This window comes from Sorghum bicolor, chromosome 2 (assembly GCF_000003195.3).
Source record: "Sorghum bicolor cultivar BTx623 chromosome 2, Sorghum_bicolor_NCBIv3, whole genome shotgun sequence".
NCBI classification, from domain to species: domain Eukaryota; kingdom Viridiplantae; phylum Streptophyta; class Magnoliopsida; order Poales; family Poaceae; genus Sorghum; species Sorghum bicolor.
The window spans coordinates 69,820,302-69,838,649 of record NC_012871.2 but is presented as its reverse complement, the minus strand read 5'-3'; the positions used below and the strand labels follow the sequence as shown (position 1 = coordinate 69,838,649).

Genomic DNA, 18,348 nt, shown 5'->3' with positions numbered 1-18,348 from the left:
TCGGGTCAGTTGACTAGAGTAGTATTTTTTTAGTTAAAAACTAGTGCCACACCTAAGAGGAATAACCGGTTAACGTACAATTAAAAGATGAAACTTCTCAATGAAGGGCATTGTGGCCCTTTATTTTTAGCACTAATCTGTCCTAAACTTTCTAGAAGTTGATTTAATCAAGGACGGAGGGAATATTATCATACTATAAGCCAATTTGGAGATACAAAAGTTGATATTCCATCCATTCAAAATTATAAGGCATTTTGACTTTTTAGATGCATAACTTTTGCTATGCATTTAGATATAAACCATGTCTAGCTAGATACATAGTTAAAATAATTTATCTAGAAAAGTCAAAACATCTTATCAACGGAGGGAGTACTATTCTATATAAATAGTAAAATTTAAAACTGATTGACTTGTCAGTAAGTGAGATGTGTATTATTTTTTGGGATGGAGACAACATTTAGTTAGTATCCAACTAAAACCAAGCATTGCTAAGATATTTAGCGGAGAAGGTTATACATGTCTCATTAAACTATTTCTTTAGAAAAAAAAAAGATTTTATTGCATCCCAAGAACAGTACATCGAGTTGATATACGGTCTTAGAACAAACTCTCGGCCTGTGCCTAAGTGATAGGCACACAACTTAAGAAACAAAAATTTTGAACATACTCTAGTGCACATTCAATCCTAAGACTAGATCAAACCCATATACCTATATTTCTTATTTTAATGTAGGAGACATGCGAGGCACCTGGGTTGGCTGATACCAACATCACTCAACCTAGCCCACCATAATCATTAATAGGTGTTATTATGAGCGCATGCTTTAACAAAGTACCTATGTAGTTGCAAATTTTTATGCCATCAATATATGTAAAGGGTTAGATGATTTCTAATCAGCAATACCTTTTCCTCGTCCTCCATTGTATAGTGAATAACCGACCTTTTTGATGCATTTCATTCATTCTTTATAAGGTTCAATGGTCACGATCGTTATGGGCTAACCTTTTACATTTGAGATTATAAAGAAAGTCTAGGTGCAGCACATTTTAGGCCATAGTAGATGAAAGATCTCTTCTTACCTCGTTGAATTATCTGTATGATCTGATTTTTATTCTTAAACTCTAAAACTAGACATCTTATCATCTTAATTCTTTGAATTATTTAAATTAACTTCCTCCCTAAGTTAGAAGAGGTTTCATCATTTTTATTCATTTTTTGGATAGTTACTTAGTATTTTGAACCATGAAAAATGTCTCTAAGCTTCTAAAAGTTCCAAGAAAATACTAGAGGTAGATTATGTCACTAAAAATATGTTTTTTTTCAAAATATTCTAATAGACCAATAAAAATGCTTTGAAAACCTGATGACAAAAACAAGATTCAACCAACATAATGTATTAAGCATTAAATCTATGTTGTATTTTGTTTGTTGAACCTCATATTTTTGTCATGGAAAGTTTTTAAAACATATTACGACATCGATTAGAATGTTTTGGGAAATTTTTAGTTTTTTCTTGATATCTTACCATTTTACTAGAGCTAAATATAACTTTTGGAAGGTTTACTTTCATAAGATTTAAATATTTTATTTGAGTTTTTAATATCCAATCTATCTTTATAATTTGATCGATGTATTTAAGTTTAGAGAATTTTGTGCAGTTTAAATGTCTTATTAGGTATTTACTATTTTAACTTAAAATTAAAATCGTCTCGGGAAACACCTTTACCATAGATAGGAAAATAATTAAACGGTTTTGTTAATTGACATTAAAAAAAGGTTTGATTTTAATGTTATAGACTCAAAGTAAAACCACTCATATACTCTTTGAGTCTAAAAAAATAATTCTAGATTTTAGACATTAAACTTTTTTGAAATTCAACTAAGTTTATAGGAAAAAAATATATTATATAATTAATTTAATGTATTCTTTAACTTTTAATTCAACATATTTGGTATCATAGATTTTAATAATTTTGTATAGATCTAATTAAATTTAAAATTGTTTGACTTGCAAATTAGGCCCATAGAATAAACTTCAAACCATTCAGCCCACGGCCCATTATCCGTACTCGTGAACCTCGTGCTCACACAGTCACTCGAAACTCCGCTGAGCTCGATCCTTATCTCGGCGACTCGGCGTCGGAGCCCACGACCGCTTCCGCCCCAGTCCCCACCGCCCTCGACCCCGATTCCCCCAATCCCTGCCGCGACCGCTGAACCCTAGCCTACTCCGGCCATCTGCCGCTGGCCCCGGCGATCCCCCGCCATGGCCTCCCCCGAGGGAACCACGTGGGTCTTCGACTGTCCCCTCATGGACGACCTCGCGGTGGCCGCCGACTTCGCGGCAGCCCCCGCGGGGGGATTTTTCTGGGCAGCGCCGCCGTCGCTACAGCCGCAGGTGGTGCAGGCGCCGGTCCAGTCTGTCGTTGCCGCGTCGGCTCCCAACCCATGGTAATTGCTGGAGTACGGTCCCTGATGGATTTCGTGGGTTTGGGTTACATTTGGTCGGGTTTTTTGAAAGTTAACTACGGCGCGGGGGGGAGAGGATTCCCACCTGGACATTTTATTAAATATCAAAGTTTAGACACCTGTTACAGAGAGCATAGGGGGTACATGGAGAGATTTGGTTGGGTTCGTTGCCAGAAAATGTGTAGATTCTTTATGCATAGTAGTTTGTTATATATGGACCATGGATTAATTGGAGTTTGATGAAGCGTCTGAACGGTGGGATTTTGGACCGTGTACTAGGAATCGTGTATGCACAACAGAACAAGTGGAAGAACTAGTTACACGGGCCCTCTCTGTTTCCAATTTACTATATCAGCGTGGCCCTGTGGAAGCGCGGAAGGTGTGGGCTCTGTGTTGGTTCTACTAGTAGTGCTGTGTGAGAGGACTGAGGAAATGGTTCACACTGGATGGGTCAGTGGACCTTTACTGTAAGTTCTAAGTGGCACGGTGGAATGGACTGTTCACATCTTATTGTGTTCAGCTGCAGGGTAGGTGCATATATGTAGTATTACGGCTCCTATCTTGCCTGGATGGCTGCCTTTGTGTACACTTTTGTGTCATCTATACTCCCTCTGGTCACAAAAAACATGTCACCATTGAAAATATTTAGTCAAACCTTAGAAAATACGAACATTGATAACTATTACATTATTTATTTGGAAACATGTAACTATGTAAGTTTTATGTGTAGACTTGTATTCAAAATACTTGCAAAATCTCTTAAATTTGAAGAATTTATTCTATAAAAAAAGTGGTCAAAGATACGTATCGAAGACCACTCCAAGTCAAATGTGTCAAATATTCTTGACCGGAGATAGTAGTTTGCAGAATCTGTTAGAAACATACAGTCCCCATTCTGCAATCAACTTGTGGCTGCTCTATTGTTGGACCTTTATATGGCTAGTTACTACCCTTGTTCACAGGGAAGAATAGATAATATTTCTCTTTGGTCAATATATTCTGGATTGAAAACATACGATGCTCTCTTGGTTGATCCGACAGTCTGCAGAAAAGGATGGCAGGCATGGAATCTGCACTCAAGTTGTTGTAATTGAATCCTTCATGATTGGTGTGAAGAGGAATAAAGGATTACCATATTGTGCTGGAGTTTTGACAGCTCCGTTTCTTTTGTGAACTGACTTCCTGTCTGGTTGAGCTTGCTCTTTAGTATTATGTGCTGTCTATGGTAAATTCTTCTTCTATTTTTTCATGCAGATATTTCGTTAGGTGTAGTTTGTGGGGTTATGACTTGCTATTTGCTAAGTTGAAATGCGCCAAGTAGTGAATTTTTATTTGCTAATTATTATCTTAGATTTGCTTGCAATTTTTTTTACCATGTTGTGTTTTTTTTTGCTGCTTATTATGGTGCATTATCTTGATATTTGGCATCCTAACATTGGCTTTTATTTTAGCAGTGTGGAAATCAGTAGCTCTGTGGACTGTGGTCAGGGAAAAGAACAGCCAACAAATAAACGGTTTGTATCTTTATTCTTTGTAGTCTATATTGCGTACTGCAGCCATACATTTTAAAGTTTGTGTTCCTATTATCATTGAATGTTTAATATTCCAGTCCTAGGTCAGAAAGTACCGCAGAACCAAGCACAAAAGCATCCAGGGAGAAAATTAGAAGGGATAAGCTGAACGAGAGGTATGTTCCCTGGTGAGACTGATTGCATTTCAGTTCATAGTTTAATCTTCTTCTCTCGTGACATTATCGTATTCTTTAACTATAACTGTACTTATGATATTCTTTTTGTTAGATTCCTGGAATTGGGTGCCATTTTGGAGCCAGGGAAAACTCCTAAAATGGACAAGTCAGCTATATTAAATGATGCTATTCGTGTAGTAGGTGAATTGCGTAGCGAAGCAAAAGAGCTCAAGGATTCAAATGAGAGCCTACAAGAGAAGATTAAAGAGCTAAAGGTCTATACTATTTCGTATGGCCAAGTTATTAATGGTGCTGTTCAGATGGGAGATGGCACTCGATGTGTTGTTTGAGCACTTCATACTGTTTCATTTTATTGATTTATGACCCCCTTTTCCCATTTGGTCATATTTTTTTTCTTAACTAGATTTAATTCATCCAGTCAAATAACAAGGGAATAGGGAATAATTCTTTGTACACCTGTTATTCTCCCTTCAGTAGCAAGTTTATATCCACATAATTCATTTTTCTTAAATGGTTGAGCCCTGCAGCTGTATATAGAATATGGACAATTGTGTTTGTGATTCATAGGCTTGTAAAGTGTAAACACATCAATTTACTAACTCTTTGCTCTAATGTATACACTTCTTTGCTTGTATATGTGTTCCATAAAATATCTAGAGGTTTATGATTCAGCATATAGTTTACTGCAAAAGGTTTTGGCATTTGATTTTGCTGGTTGTTCATCAGAAAAACAATCTCGCTCTGAAGTACTTTGCTTTTGCAGGCTGAGAAGAATGAGCTGCGAGACGAGAAGCAAAGGCTGAAGGCCGAGAAGGAGAGCCTGGAGCAGCAGATCAAGTTCCTGAATGCCCGCCCAAGTCTGGTACCACACCACCCAGTGATCTCAGCCTCTGCCTTCACTGCTCCCCAGGGGCCGGCAGTCGCCGGGCACAAGCTGATGATGCCTGTGCTTGGCTACCCTGGATTCCCGATGTGGCAGTTCATGCCGCCTTCTGATGTTGACACCTCTGATGACCCCAAGTCTTGCCCACCTGTGGCGTAAGCAAGTGAAGAGGCGATGCTGCCCTCCATTGATTCAAGTCTAGATCGTGATCAGTCTGCAGTGTTGTTGGTGTAGTTGACTCCACTCTCCAGAATGGAAGGGAAGGTTATATGTGTCGGATGGTGACATGGGGTGATCTGATGACCCCTTTGTATATTATATGGTAAATGAATAAATTCCGTGACCAGTTGCAAATGAGGATTAGCAGACTAGCTCATGTCTATTCCTGCCTTTTTGTCGTATAAACCACGTTGTGGCTCTGGTTAGGTTATGGCAATGTTTCTTGGACCTGAGCTGGCATCGTGTTCCTCACATGTGAAAGCTGATTATGGCTGTTGGTAGAAGTGGAAGCATCATGGATGCGCATTACTACATGCTACCTGTGTGCCTGTGCGTTTGGTATAACGTGCTCGCCTATCTTAGCAAGACGTGCCTGCCATTAACCACGTTCCTCTACCTGAAATGATATGGGTACCAGTCTTCTTTCTACTTAAGATAGATGATTGGATTCGTAAAGCCAAATTCATATTTTCGAACTGTTTTCTTGTAGCACATTAGAGAGGGTTTGAGCATCCATGTAAAATTTTATTAACCTCTTAGGACGCTGCTAAGGCGTGTTGTAATAATCTATAATATCTGACTCGAAGTCGAAGATACTGTACTGTCTTGCAACATGAACATAGTGGCTCTGAATTGGATTCGCACACCCTGACGCTGACGACATGACAAATGCCGAAATGCGCGGCCTCAAAATGGAATTATAATAAGTAAATGTCACAATTTACACCCATATACGAAATATAAATACACGACAAAAGTAAAAGGCAGCAGAAATGAATATTAAAGGTAAAAATACAACTTAGATACCGCGTGTACGTACGCAGTAACAAATGTCCTGTTTCAGGTACAGCAGTAACTCGTCAAAACTACAACGTGCTTGCAAACACGCACGTTGCTAGCTTAGGCGACCAAGGCCACCAGAGCAGCCAACGCCAGCGCGGCCACCGCGGCCACGGGCTGCCCATACCGCGGGGCATTGCTCGGCGCGGCCGCCGGCGACTTCTCGGCAGCGCCACCGCTCGGGGTCACCTTGTGTCCCGCCGGCCCCGGCGCGTAGGCGGCGTCGGCTGGAGGCGACTGGAGCGGAGCCTGTGTGGGGCCGCTTGCGGGGGCGTCGTCGGCTGTCGCCGCCGCCGCCGCGGCGGCGTCGTAGGGGACGGTGGTGATGGTGACGTGCATGGTGCCGTTGAGGCAGTGGTTCGGGATGCCGCAGATGAAGTAGCGGGTGCCCGTGGCGGTGAGCTTGAAGGCGGTGTTGCCGCCGGAGTGGGTGGAGATGGGGCTGTCCACGTTGCAGCTGGCGTAGTCCGCCGCCGTCACCTCCAGCACGTTGTGGTACGGCATGTACTTGAACGCTGCAGTTAAGGTATTGTCATGGCACACCACATCAGCATCAGCCACAAGATGGGAAGGAATGTACAAATAGGCGAATGAAGAGAGAGCTAGCATCAGAGTAGCACGCACTTATGGTGTCGCCGACCATGAACTTCTTGCCGGCGGTCCAGTTGTCGTAGTCGATGTAGGTGTCCCACTGGTCGGAGCCGCCCACCGTGTAGTCCTTCGCCGACGCCGTCGCGGCCAACGCCGCAACCGCCACTGCGGCGAGCAGTAGTGTTCCGGAGATGATCTTCATGTTCCCGGCCCCGCCCGTGTGTCCTTGAGTGGTCGACCGATCGAATTGCTTCGGCGTTCGGGTCGGTATGTGTTTGGATCGTGTGCTGCGATATTGCTACAGAGCAAGCTGATGGGACTAGTAGGGCTATATATATAACGAGGCAGAGAACATGCAAAGAAATTCCCTTTTTTTGTCAAACGGAGAAGTGTTTGTGGGCGACCATGAAACACATGCCTTGTAGCAGACACACTACCAGTTGGAGAATCTGGTGGGGTATACACGCTCCGTCCAATTTTGAAATGATTCTTGGAATCGAAATGATTAACTGTACACTGCATATCCTTGGGGCTGCAAGCTACGGTCAATTAATGCAAGATGGGGATGTTTATGGTTTGACCTTCGGAGAACCACGAGTGGGAATTGAATGTGGGATTTGGGTTAACCACCCTCGCCTTTGATTCGGTGCACTACGTGAGCACAACTACACACAGGTCCACTGATTGGTTCTTCTCCCGGACCAGCAGATTGCGTGGAGCTCCCGATCGAGGTTGTGCCTCGCATGATCCTCGCATTATCTAATTTTCAATCTGTTCAGCGCATAATGGCATGGAACGCCCTGCAGGCCGACTTCAGTATCATCACTCGTAGTGGTCTTGTTTCCGAGGAAATTGCTCGCGCTCATAATCCCCTGTAGTAAGCTGGCAGCCTGCAACTCTCCCTTTAATTTCTCCGAAATGGTTTTGCTGCCGAGCTGATGAGTGGCAGTCAACAAGTGCGCCTCCAGTCGCCCCGCCGGGCCACTGCGCGAACCCCTCCGGCCGGAACATAGCTCGTGGGCTGGGCCGAATGGGAGTGGGAGTAGGAGTAGCAACCGAGGCGGCGTTCGGCGGCCAGGGCCCAGGGCCGAAATTGCGCGTCGCGGGTCGGCGGCTTGACAGCACTGGGCCGTTGCGTGATTCGTGCGGACGGTTTTGGTCTGGAGTGGGCCAAAAGCGAAAGGCTCCATGAAGAAAGGCAAACAGCAGACGAACGCGTGAGCCTGAGCCTGACGCGGCCTCGCCATGGCAAGTGGGCCACTAGGTGTGGGTGGCCTACCCGCCACGGTGGGGCGCTGTAAACACTGTACACGGTTCATGGCGACGACTCGGCGACGTCTCGGCAGTCGCCACTCTCTTGAGGTGGTTGAGCAGTTGAGGTATATGTGCTCATGTGGATGTGGACCTTTCAACATTTTTGTTTGAACCTGGACCTCTGAACATTTGAACGTACTGTACAGCATTAATTTTCATCTACTACGTTCTTTTCTTCTAGCTACTACTTGTGTGTGTGTACATATGCAGCTGTGACTCGCGGGGCGACCTGAACCTGACGACCTCCCTCTATTTATTCTGTGCGCAACTTGCAGCAGTGTCCACCACGACTGAAGAAAACCACACCAGCCGCGCCGCGCCGCTGTCTTCTCTCCCCGCAAGCTATCATTTTACTACTTACTGTATTTCCCGCGCCATCATGATCGTGTCGACGGCCCAGGCTTTGTTTGGTTTAATCCATCCACCTTCTACTAGTAGTGGATGCCTAACCTATCATCAGCCTCACTCGAGAATCCATCAAAATATTACCGAGACCTTATTAGAAACACGTGGTCTGCTCTGGTTTCTGCGAAACTGATGGCCGAGCAACTTGCAGAGGCACTGCAGGTGCAGCTCCTCCCGTCCCGTCATCATCTTTTGGAATTCGCCATCAACATCGGCATGTCACCACCAACATCAAGTTGTTACCACGGACACCAACCCACCTCACCTGCAATCAACAATCATATCCATATCATCCTACTGGCTACTGCCATTGACCATCGCAATACGTCGCGCTAGCTAGCTGTGGCGTGCAGCATCGAGCGACGCGAGCTCCTCCGTGCCAAGCTGCCAAGTTTGTCTTTTCACTCCAGCTCACACACATCCTTCCTCCCTTCCCTTCGCCCGCGCCGCGCCATGCACGTCCCCGTCACTGCCCTGCTAGCGGCAGTGCTGCTCGCGTCGTCGGCCGCCGCGCAGCCGTGGCCGAGCTGCGACGGCGCCAGCGGCAACTATTCGGCCGGCAGCGCCTACGGCAACAACACGCAGCAGCTCATCCTGGACCTGCAGACGAACGCGTCCACCTCGCCCGCCTACTTCGCGTCGGGCTCCGTCGGCACCGCCGCCGCCGTCGTCGTCTACGGGCTCATGATCTGCCGCGGCGACGTGAGCACCAACGACTGCTTCGACTGCGGCACCCGCGCGTGGCAGGACGTGCAGCCGCTCTGCAACCGCACCCGGGACGCCGCGCTCGTCTACAACCAGTGCTACGTCCGGATCTCCCCCACGAACTTCCTCGCCTCGCCCAACAATACCGGCCTGGTGCCCGTCGTCGGCGGCGACACCATCCCCCTCGGCGTCGACGTCGCGGCCTACGACGCCGCGCTCAGGCGGCTGCTCAACGCCACCGCGCAGTACGCCGTCGACAACTCCGTTCCGGCGTCGCCGAGGCTCTACTTCGCGGCGGGGCAGCTCGTGGGGCTCGACCCGCGGGTCCCCAACATCTGGTCCCTGGCGCAGTGCGCGGGGGACCTGTCGCCGGCGGAGTGCCGGCGGTGCCTGGATGACCTGATGGCGCTGTGGTGGAACGGGAGTGGGTTCAAGCCCGACGGGGCAAGCGCGAGTTTCGCCGGGTCGCGGTGCAACCTCAAGTCTGACCTTGGGGACAAGTTCTACACCAGCAGCCCGATGGTGAAGCTGCAGATGAACGGCGAAGTGGTCGTTCCAGCGCCGGCGCCTTCCACGGCAGGTGAGCTCTTCTCGTATATATTTTGACAGACGCCATGACCCAATATATGTGCAATCGTAGCCTTGCAACATTTAATTTTATATCGTGCTCAGTGATTGATGGCTTTATTGTCATTTCTTATCGCTGCTAGAGGCTATGGTGCTACCATTAGCTATTTAATCCTAGATTAGTTTTTTTTTCGCCTGAATGACACTACAACCCTGAGTTATATATATATGAGTTTAATAAGCCTAAAATGGAAATGAAACTCCTTTCTCCTTCGTCATGTCATAATACGTACGAATAAACCAATGCCAATGTTTTGTTGCAGTCATCTTGTGTCGTCTACTAAGATACACAATCCGATACCGACACCACATCTTAAAGAGCCATATATTATATACCTATATTTACAATGAATCAAGTAAATATCGACGCTTGTCAATCTATAAATTTAAGATATTCATATATTTAGTGGTAAAGTTTTTTACTTAATTAAGACAAACCTAGATTGACTTGAGGAAGTAACTCTTTTTTATTGTGTTCTCACTTTAGTAAATTTGTAGTGCTCTTACCACTGACAAAACTTTCTCCTCTTGATTGTCTTCCTATCTAAATTGAAAAAAAATCCTAGTATTCATCTTGTAAGGGATCAAATGCAAAGTATGTTGATCACTATTGCGGAAACAATAGTTAGTGTTACCCTCATTTTTCTGTCCAACTTCATGTACACTTTTAGATAGAATATGGAGCTCCATTGAACTAAGTTTCTTTTTGGGAAAACCACAGGTAAAAATAATTCAACTGGCAGGCTTCTTGGAATCATATTGCCAATAGTGTTTATTGTTGTAGTAACTGCCATAGTCCTCTATGTTTGTAAAAAGAGAAGATCTCGAGGAACAAAGCTACCCCACGGAAGTAAGTCCTATATACAACTTGACATGAAGCTATAAGAAAACTTTTATTATTTAGCATCTCCAATTGAAATGATGAAAATTTACCTGCTCATACAGTTGAGGACTTCGGAAGCATCAAGTCAACATTATTATCACTGTCATCACTACAAGTTGCAACAAATAACTTTGATGAAAGCTATAGACTTGGTGAAGGGGGATTCGGTGTAGTTTATAAGGTATGATGACACCCTTTCAATACTAGCTCATGTGCAAGTTTGTGGACAGCTCTTATGTAAAATAATATGCTTGATTACTGGACAACATACATCAGTTGGTTTATACAAAGGATTGCCATAATATGACTATGAAAATAAACTTAGAACTCAAGTTCGTTAAAAAAATTATTGTACTCAGTTATTGTGAATTGTAATACATGAAGATTTTCAAACCTTTTGCATTTATATTGTATCATTTAATCAACTTCATGGAAGATAACAAAATTTTGTAGGGAGACCTTTCTGGACAAGAAGTGGCTGTGAAGAGGATGTCAAAGGGTTCAGGGCAGGGGCTAGAAGAACTAAAAAACGAGCTAGTTCTAGTGGCCAAACTTCATCACAAGAATCTCGTTCGCTTAGAAGGTTTTTGCTTAGAAGAGGGGGAAAGATTGCTTGTGTATGAGTACATGCCCAACAAAAGCCTCGATACTATTCTTTTTGGTACTAGAAATAATCTTTACAAAAGAATTTATTCTTTTAGCATCTCTACTTGTGCTATAACATCAAAATTTTGATTGTTTGTTAGACCCCGAGGAAAAAATACAGCTAGATTGGTGGAAAAGGTTCAACATAATAGAAGGGGTTGCTAGAGGACTACAATATCTCCATGAGGAATCTCAAAAGAAGATAATCCATCGTGACCTAAAAGCGAGCAATGTTTTGTTGGATGCCGACATGAATCCTAAGATTGGAGACTTTGGCCTAGCTAGGCTCTTTGGGCAAGATCAGACTAGAGATGTCACAAAACACATTGTTGGGACATTGTAATCAATCTTTATTATCTAGTAGCTATTGTTTGAGCTTTCTGTTTCGACACATATATGATTCCCTCTAACTAACCATGTTGCTAATAATTCTCATTGCAGTGGCTACATGTCTCCTGAGTACGTGATGCGTGGACAGTTTTCCACAAAATCAGACGTGTTTAGTTTCGGGATCCTTGTTATAGAGATCATAACAGGGCGGAGAAATACAGGGCATTACTTCTATGATGAGCAAAATGAAGATATTATAAGCCTTGTGAGTACTTGCCAACAAGCACACTATATATTCTACCTGTAATAGTACTTTCATATTGCTAGATTATATTGTTTCTCATTGTGAACCCCATGAAACCGATGCTAGGTATGGAGGCACTGGACAGAGGGAACAATTGCAGAGATGATAGATGATTCTCTGGGGAGAAATTACTCAGAGACCGAGGTGCTTAAATGTGTTAACATTGGTTTGTTGTGCCTTCAGCAGAGTCCCACAGACCGACCTACGATGTCTGATGTCATGGTGATGCTCAGTGGTGATGATACTAGTTCTATACCGCCTGCTGCGAAACCCACATTTTTCTTGGATAGAAGCACAGGTTACTCCTATAATTCATGTACTATTACGCATCTGTCTGCAAGATAGCAGTGGCATTTGTGGATAGTTGCCCACTGTTACTTGTTTGCTTCTTGATGTATATATAGTAGTTCAGATCATAGTTCAATTCATCACAAAGTGTGATTTGTAGTTACCAATTGTAATTGTGGTTACTAAAAAGTTTGGCCATTCTAGCACCAATCTCATACAGACTTTTCTCATAGCGCCATCCAATCTTTTCAATGTGATTGCTATCTTAGCGAAGCAAAGTAGAAGGCAGTAGGCATCATCCAAAGGGGGAAATTGCAACTATGCTTACAAATATGTGATCATAGATTATTCTCTCCCACGTCTTCCCACAAGTTGCGTTGTTCCGTTCGGTTCTGGGAGACTTCCATCCAAAAGGAAAAACCAAAAAAATTTGGCCGCCCATGCGGCGATCAAGTACGTATCGTGTTCGCAGGTGCTCAGGTTGCGTCGCGCCGCGCGGGAATGCATGCGCGCCTTGATCCGTTCCGCAGTCCCCATTCACGCCGCCGCGCGCCGTGTTGATCGTCCGGTGCATGCCCGAAGATGGCGAGGACTTGAGTGTGTTAGGTACGGTGTGAGTGTGGACCTTCAACTAGACATACCCGCACTCCGCAAAGTCCGTCCGCAACGACTTGACCTCGATCTTTTTGTTTTGTGCGACGTCCTGCTCCTGCAGCAGTCTCCGCGACCGAAGAAACCACCAGCCGCGCCGCTGTCTTCAAGTGGATGCATGCGCCTCTGATCACTAGAGACTGGACCAAATACCAGTGCTACCAAGTAGAAACACGTGCAGCTGCTCTGCTCAGGTTTCTGCGAAACTGGGCAAGCAACTTGCAGCTCATCTTTCCGTCAGCTTTTGCCTTTTGGAATTCGCTTCCATTTCATCGTAAAAATTTCCAAAGAGAACGCATCGATCGGCAAGAGTCGCCGGCAAGTCGCTGTCGTTATATGGAGACCCACCCGCCCAGCTGCCTGCTATCATATACTACTAGTACCGGCTACCGATGCCATTGCCACGCATAGTCGCATACATCGCTGATGATGGTGCATCCTCTCTGAGCTCCTCTCCGTGCCAAGTTGCCAAGTTTCTCCGCGTCCGTCAATCCAGCTCACCAGTTCTCCCTTGGCGTGCGCCATGCACAGCGGGCGCGCCCTTCGCGCCCCCGCCCAGCTTGCAGCGGCAGCAGCGCTGCTGGCGGCGGCCGTGACGCTCACGCTTGTCTCCTCCGCGGCGGCGCAGGCGTGGGTGGGTCCGTGGCCGACGTGCGACGACACCACGGGCAACTACTCGGCCGGCAGCGCCTACGCCAACAACACCAAGCAGCTCATCCTCAACCTCCAGAAGAACGCGTCCAACACGCCCGCGCTGTTCGCGACGGGCTCCGTCGGCGTGGGCGGCGCGGACGACGCCGTCTACGGGCTCATACTCTGCCGCGGCGACCTCAGCGCCACCGACTGCTTCGACTGCGGCACCAACGCTGGCCAGGACGTGTACCGCGTCTGCAACGGCAGCCGGGACGCCGCGCTCGTCTACAACCAATGCTACGTCCGCATCGCCCCCACGGACTTCCTCGCCTCCACCGACAACACCGGCTTCAAGGGCCTCATCGGCTACCGCGTCCCCGCTGGCGTCGACGACGTCGCGGCCTACGACGGCGCCGTCACCAGGCTGCTCAACGCCACCGTGCAATACGCGGTGGACAGCGGCTCCGCCCAGTCGTCGTCTCCGAGGAAATACTTCGCCACGGGGCAGATGGTGGGGCTCGACCCACAGCTGCAGCTCCCGACGGGCATCTGGTCCATGGCGCAGTGCGCGGGGGACATATCGCCGGCGCAGTGCCGGAGCTGCCTGGACGACCTGTTGGCGCAGTGGTGGGACGTCCAGTTTGACCGCCGGCAGGTGGGCGCCAGGCTCGCCGGTTCGCGCTGCAACCTGAGGATCGAAGGGGAAAACTTCTACACCGGCAGCCCGATGCTGAAGCTGCAGATGAACGGAGCGCCGGCGCCTTCAACTGATGTTGTACCGGGCACCACCGGAGGTGAGTGCGCAATTGCTTATTCCTCTAGATTACCTCGAGTACTGGTGATTCCTCTAGATTACTATCCTGGATATCTTTTTATAATGACAGAAGTAAGTAATTTAGATACAAAATTTACAGTGTTATTTTTAATATCTTTCACAATGACAGATGTGGATACAAATTTAGGGGTTACTTTATGTATTTTTCATAGTGACAGAGATGAATAATTGATAATACAACAAGATAGATCCAACATGTATTATTGTTTATGATGATGATTCGGGTGTACAAATTAAACGTCGGATATCGTTTCTGATTATTGTGAGTATTTCTATAATGTACCTTTTTCCCTAGAGTTTCTCATGACATTAACATGGAGGCTTTGTTGGGGCATATAAATAGTAATAGTAACACTGAACAACATCATCACAATGGTGAGCAAACAAATGAAAGCCGACACATCAACTGCTAGACAAACTTGAATTGAAATTTTCATTTTGGCAAAATCACAGGTAAAAGGAATTCAGCTGGCAAACTTCTCAGAATTATATTGCCAATAGCATTTATCGTTGCAGTAGCTGTCGTAGCCCTTTGCATATGGATTGTTTGTAAGAAGAGAACATCTCAAGGAACAAATCTTTCCCACCAAAGTAAGTCCTTATGTGTATAGTTTGGTATCGAGCTACAATAACTTTTGGTCTTTAAGCACTCAAAACTAAACCAGTGCAAATTTACTAGCTTATATGGTTGAGGACATCGAAAGCATCAAGTCGATATTGTTATCATTGTCATCACTACAAGTAGCAACAAATAACTTTGATGAAAGCAATAAACTAGGTGAAGGGGGGTTTGGTGCAGTTTACAAGGTATGATGACACCCTCTCCATTAATAGTTCATTTGCATGTTTATCGCAATATTTATAAGGGTTTATGTTATTATTGTACAACAAAGTACATGAGATAGTTGGTTTATACCAGATTGTCAAAGTACGAATTATACATATATATATATATAAATCATGGACTTGCACTCATGTTTTTTTATAAAAAAGTTTCAACTACTATGACATATAATACTTTGAAGCTTTTGGAACATTCCATGATTTTATATTTATTTATTTAATTAACTCATGGTGATAATGAAAACTATGTAGGGAGATCTTTTTGGACGAGAAGTGGCCGTGAAGAGGCTGCCAAAGGGTTCAGATCTGGGGCTAGAAGAACTAAAAAATGAGCTAGTTTTGGTGTCCAAACTTCATCACAAAAACCTTGTTCGATTGGAGGGTTTCTGCTTAGAAGAGGGAGAGAGGTTGCTCGTCTATGAGTACATGCCCAACAAAAGTCTCGACAATATTCTTTTTGGTACTATAAATAATCTTTTCAAAGAATATACACATGTTGTTAACATTTTTATACTTATTATAACCTTAAGACTCGATTATCATTTAGATCATGAGGAGAAAAGACAACTAGATTGGAGGAAACGATTCAAGATAATAGAAGGAGTTGCACGTGGATTGCAATATCTTCATGAAGACTCTCAGAAGAAGATAGTTCACCGTGACTTGAAAGCGAGCAACATTTTATTAGATTCAGATATGAACCCTAAGATTGGTGACTTTGGACTAGCCAGGCTCTTTGGGCAAGACCAGACTCGAGGCATCACAAACCACATCATTGGAACATTGTAATCAATCATTGTCACAAAGGAGTTAATTGTTCAATATTTGATTTAAATACATAATGCCCTCTAATTAACCTTGTTGCTAATTCTTCTTGTTGCAGTGGCTACATGTCTCCCGAGTATGTGATGCGTGGACAATACTCCACAAAATCAGATGTATTTAGTTTTGGCATACTTGTTATAGAGATTGTAACAGGACAAAAAAACACTGGGCATTACGTCGATGAGCAAAATGAGGATATTATAAGCATTGTGAGTATTTGTCCATAAATACGCTATCCTACCTATAAGACTAATAAAATTTCTATCTATATTGTTGCTAATTGTGAACACATGGAATCAATGCTAGGTATGGAAGCACTGGTCTGAGGGAACACTTGCAGAGATTATAGATGATTCTCTATGGAGAAACTACTCAGAGAATGAGGTACTAAAATGTGTTAACATTGGCCTATGGTGCCTTCAGCAGAGTCCAATGGATCGACCCACGATGTCAGATGTTACGGTGATGCTCAACGATGATGATACTACTAGTTCTCTACCTCCTGCTGCAAGACCAACTTTTTTCTTGGATGCAAGCTCAGGTTACTCTTACACTTCGGGTACTATTTCGCATCCTTCTGCGAGGTAGTGTAGGCTGAGGCCTAATGCACATCTATATATGAATATTGACATATTGTTGCTTGTTGTTTCTTGTTGTATATTAGTTGAAAGAAACGTGGAATTCACCATGAAGTGTAACAATTTGTGCTCACTATTAGTTTCTTACTGAATTCTCAAATATAAAGTTTCTCTTGCTAGAGGTCCTACAAGCTTTCAGAAAGTATCGAAATGCTTACTCATTGGAAAAGGTTGTGCTCACTATATATATTCTCCCGAACTATTTCCATTGGTTTCTTGAGTGACTCTTTGAGAATTTAGGATCCAGAGTGAATGGAAAGCCTGTGAGAAAGATCCTGAGCATTGAGAACATGTTACTTGGTGAAGATGTTGGACTTGTGTTTATTATTCTAGAGATTGGCCCCTAGATGGTTAGGCATCGCTTATTAAAGCACCAAAGCTCTATGGAGTGATTAGGAAAATTTGTGTTGCCCTGATATCTCTTGTAAGAACTCTCAAACCTAAGCTTTGCCAATCACTCGAAGAAGAGATAGGGTTGGAAGAGACATAAGCTTTTTTTGTTTTCTCAACAATTTAGAACGTAGGTAGACTAAACCTTGGCTGCTAAGCAAAACCTCAGAACAAACACTTTTGTGTCTTGCTTTTTCTTGTGTTTGAATTGTTTCGATCTTGTGATGTTGAATTTTTTGTCAAAATATAAGGCTGATTTGTTCGTTAACTTGAGTTTTGTCTTAAAGTAGTAGAACCTCTTTCATAATTTTGAAAAAATATGCATAGCTTTCAAAATTTTGTTGATCCACTGCTTTACAACATCTCCCACAGTGTAAACCAACTCCCAATATTGTTTTATGGCATAATGAAAAAAAAATCTAATTTAACAAATCCTTACCCTAACTCCCAATCTATCCATGCTTGAAAAAACGGAGGCATCCACACGAAATATACACGGACAACCTTTATCCCCTATTAGTGTTGGTGTCTTTTTTCTTGAGCTCTCTATTGTTGCCTCTGCTTGAACGTTTATCATTGAAATTGAATCTCCTACCACTATTTTCATATTTAAGAATACTAGGAGATAGAAAAGGGAATGGAAACTTTGTTTTAGTGGTTCTAGGTGTGAGTATATGATGCCAGATGGATGGCTATGACCCCTTCGCCGCTGCCTAAGAGGTTCGCCTAAGAGGTTCGCCGGAGAGGCAGATCAGGCAATGGAGATTCCATTTTGAAGGTTTTGGGTATGAGCTAGGGTGCTAGGGATGGCTGGCCATGATGACGAGTTATTCATCCACGGTTGGCAACTTAGTATGTACGGGAGATGATGGCATGTATATTTTTAAGCATAAATAAAAGGAAACCGGTGGTAAAGTGTTTTTTTATTAATAGTTTAAGAAAGGTTTTGAAGCCAGGTTTTGGAGGCTTAAGTTTTTTTTATATCAGTAAAGATGCTTCTAGTGTCGTGAAATTTTTATGTTGAGCTATTCACCTCCCTCTAGACCTTGTCTAGTTCTTTCTATTTCTTAGCTCCAGTTTCGACATTGTGACATACTCAATTCAACCAGTTTCTGATTTAAATTTTGATTCAGATAAAATTGTGAAATTAGAAAGAGGTGAGAGAGTTTTCCCCAACTATATATACCTGTCAGTTTTCAGATTTTTAATCCTTTTTTAATAATATCCGTATCTAAGAATCTGACCCTTTTCCGCTGGCACGACCAAATAACGCTGTCGCGCCAATACATGTGGCGCGGCAAGGTTTGCCATGTTGGACGAG

At 44.1% G+C, this 18,348-nt stretch overlaps 4 protein-coding genes across 6 annotated transcripts; 3 read left to right on the top strand and 1 right to left on the bottom strand.

Annotated features, from left to right (window-relative positions):
• On the top strand, nt 2,069-5,532 carry LOC8081711 (transcription factor ILR3). Of its 2 annotated transcripts, none has more exons than XM_002462929.2 (5): nt 2,069-2,452; nt 3,925-3,984; nt 4,080-4,157; nt 4,270-4,432; nt 4,942-5,532. In XM_002462929.2, exons 1-5 carry the CDS (start codon nt 2,268-2,270, stop codon nt 5,218-5,220), a joined length of 765 nt encoding a protein of 254 aa, XP_002462974.1. In that variant the 5' UTR covers nt 2,069-2,267; the 3' UTR covers nt 5,221-5,532. The 2 variants fall into 2 exon arrangements, with proteins under 2 accessions (XP_002462974.1, XP_021309976.1); XM_021454301.1 differs by having other exon boundaries at nt 2,094-2,452; nt 3,922-3,984.
• On the bottom strand, nt 5,944-7,043 carry LOC8084088 (uclacyanin-2). Its single transcript, XM_002460773.2, has 2 exons — nt 6,745-7,043; nt 5,944-6,635 (listed from the first exon to the last, which is right to left on the bottom strand). Exons 1-2 carry the CDS (start codon nt 6,911-6,913, stop codon nt 6,181-6,183), a joined length of 624 nt encoding a protein of 207 aa, XP_002460818.1. The 5' UTR covers nt 6,914-7,043; the 3' UTR covers nt 5,944-6,180.
• On the top strand, nt 8,328-12,442 carry LOC8084087 (cysteine-rich receptor-like protein kinase 10). Its single transcript, XM_021452111.1, has 7 exons — nt 8,328-9,715; nt 10,484-10,612; nt 10,708-10,826; nt 11,099-11,306; nt 11,392-11,629; nt 11,732-11,885; nt 11,991-12,442. Exons 1-7 carry the CDS (start codon nt 8,884-8,886, stop codon nt 12,267-12,269), a joined length of 1,959 nt encoding a protein of 652 aa, XP_021307786.1. The 5' UTR covers nt 8,328-8,883; the 3' UTR covers nt 12,270-12,442.
• On the top strand, nt 13,243-16,854 carry LOC8081710 (cysteine-rich receptor-like protein kinase 6). Of its 2 annotated transcripts, XM_002462927.2 has the most exons (7): nt 13,246-14,290; nt 14,785-14,922; nt 15,011-15,138; nt 15,427-15,634; nt 15,722-15,959; nt 16,058-16,208; nt 16,306-16,854. In XM_002462927.2, exons 1-7 carry the CDS (start codon nt 13,387-13,389, stop codon nt 16,585-16,587), a joined length of 2,049 nt encoding a protein of 682 aa, XP_002462972.1. In that variant the 5' UTR covers nt 13,246-13,386; the 3' UTR covers nt 16,588-16,854. The 2 variants fall into 2 exon arrangements, with proteins under 2 accessions (XP_021307783.1, XP_002462972.1); XM_021452108.1 differs by having other exon boundaries at nt 13,243-14,290; nt 15,427-15,959.

Coding starts and splice junctions, on each gene's coding strand:
- LOC8081711 (XM_021454301.1), top strand. CDS start 2,268: ATGGCCTCCCCCGAGGGAACCACGTGGGTCTTCGACTGTCCCCTCATG. Junction 2,453..3,921: donor GCGTCGGCTCCCAACCCATG/GTAATTGCTGGA, acceptor CTTTTATTTTAG/CAGTGTGGAAATCAGTAGCT. Junction 4,433..4,941: donor AGAAGATTAAAGAGCTAAAG/GTCTATACTATT, acceptor TTGCTTTTGCAG/GCTGAGAAGAATGAGCTGCG.
- LOC8084088 (XM_002460773.2), bottom strand. CDS start 6,913: ATGAAGATCATCTCCGGAACACTACTGCTCGCCGCAGTGGCGGTTGCG. Junction 6,636..6,744: donor CATGGTCGGCGACACCATAA/GTGCGTGCTACT, acceptor CCTTAACTGCAG/CGTTCAAGTACATGCCGTAC.
- LOC8084087 (XM_021452111.1), top strand. CDS start 8,884: ATGCACGTCCCCGTCACTGCCCTGCTAGCGGCAGTGCTGCTCGCGTCG. Junction 9,716..10,483: donor GCCGGCGCCTTCCACGGCAG/GTGAGCTCTTCT, acceptor GGAAAACCACAG/GTAAAAATAATTCAACTGGC. Junction 10,613..10,707: donor AACAAAGCTACCCCACGGAA/GTAAGTCCTATA, acceptor CTGCTCATACAG/TTGAGGACTTCGGAAGCATC.
- LOC8081710 (XM_021452108.1), top strand. CDS start 13,387: ATGCACAGCGGGCGCGCCCTTCGCGCCCCCGCCCAGCTTGCAGCGGCA. Junction 14,291..14,784: donor TGTACCGGGCACCACCGGAG/GTGAGTGCGCAA, acceptor GCAAAATCACAG/GTAAAAGGAATTCAGCTGGC. Junction 14,923..15,010: donor AACAAATCTTTCCCACCAAA/GTAAGTCCTTAT, acceptor CAAATTTACTAG/CTTATATGGTTGAGGACATC.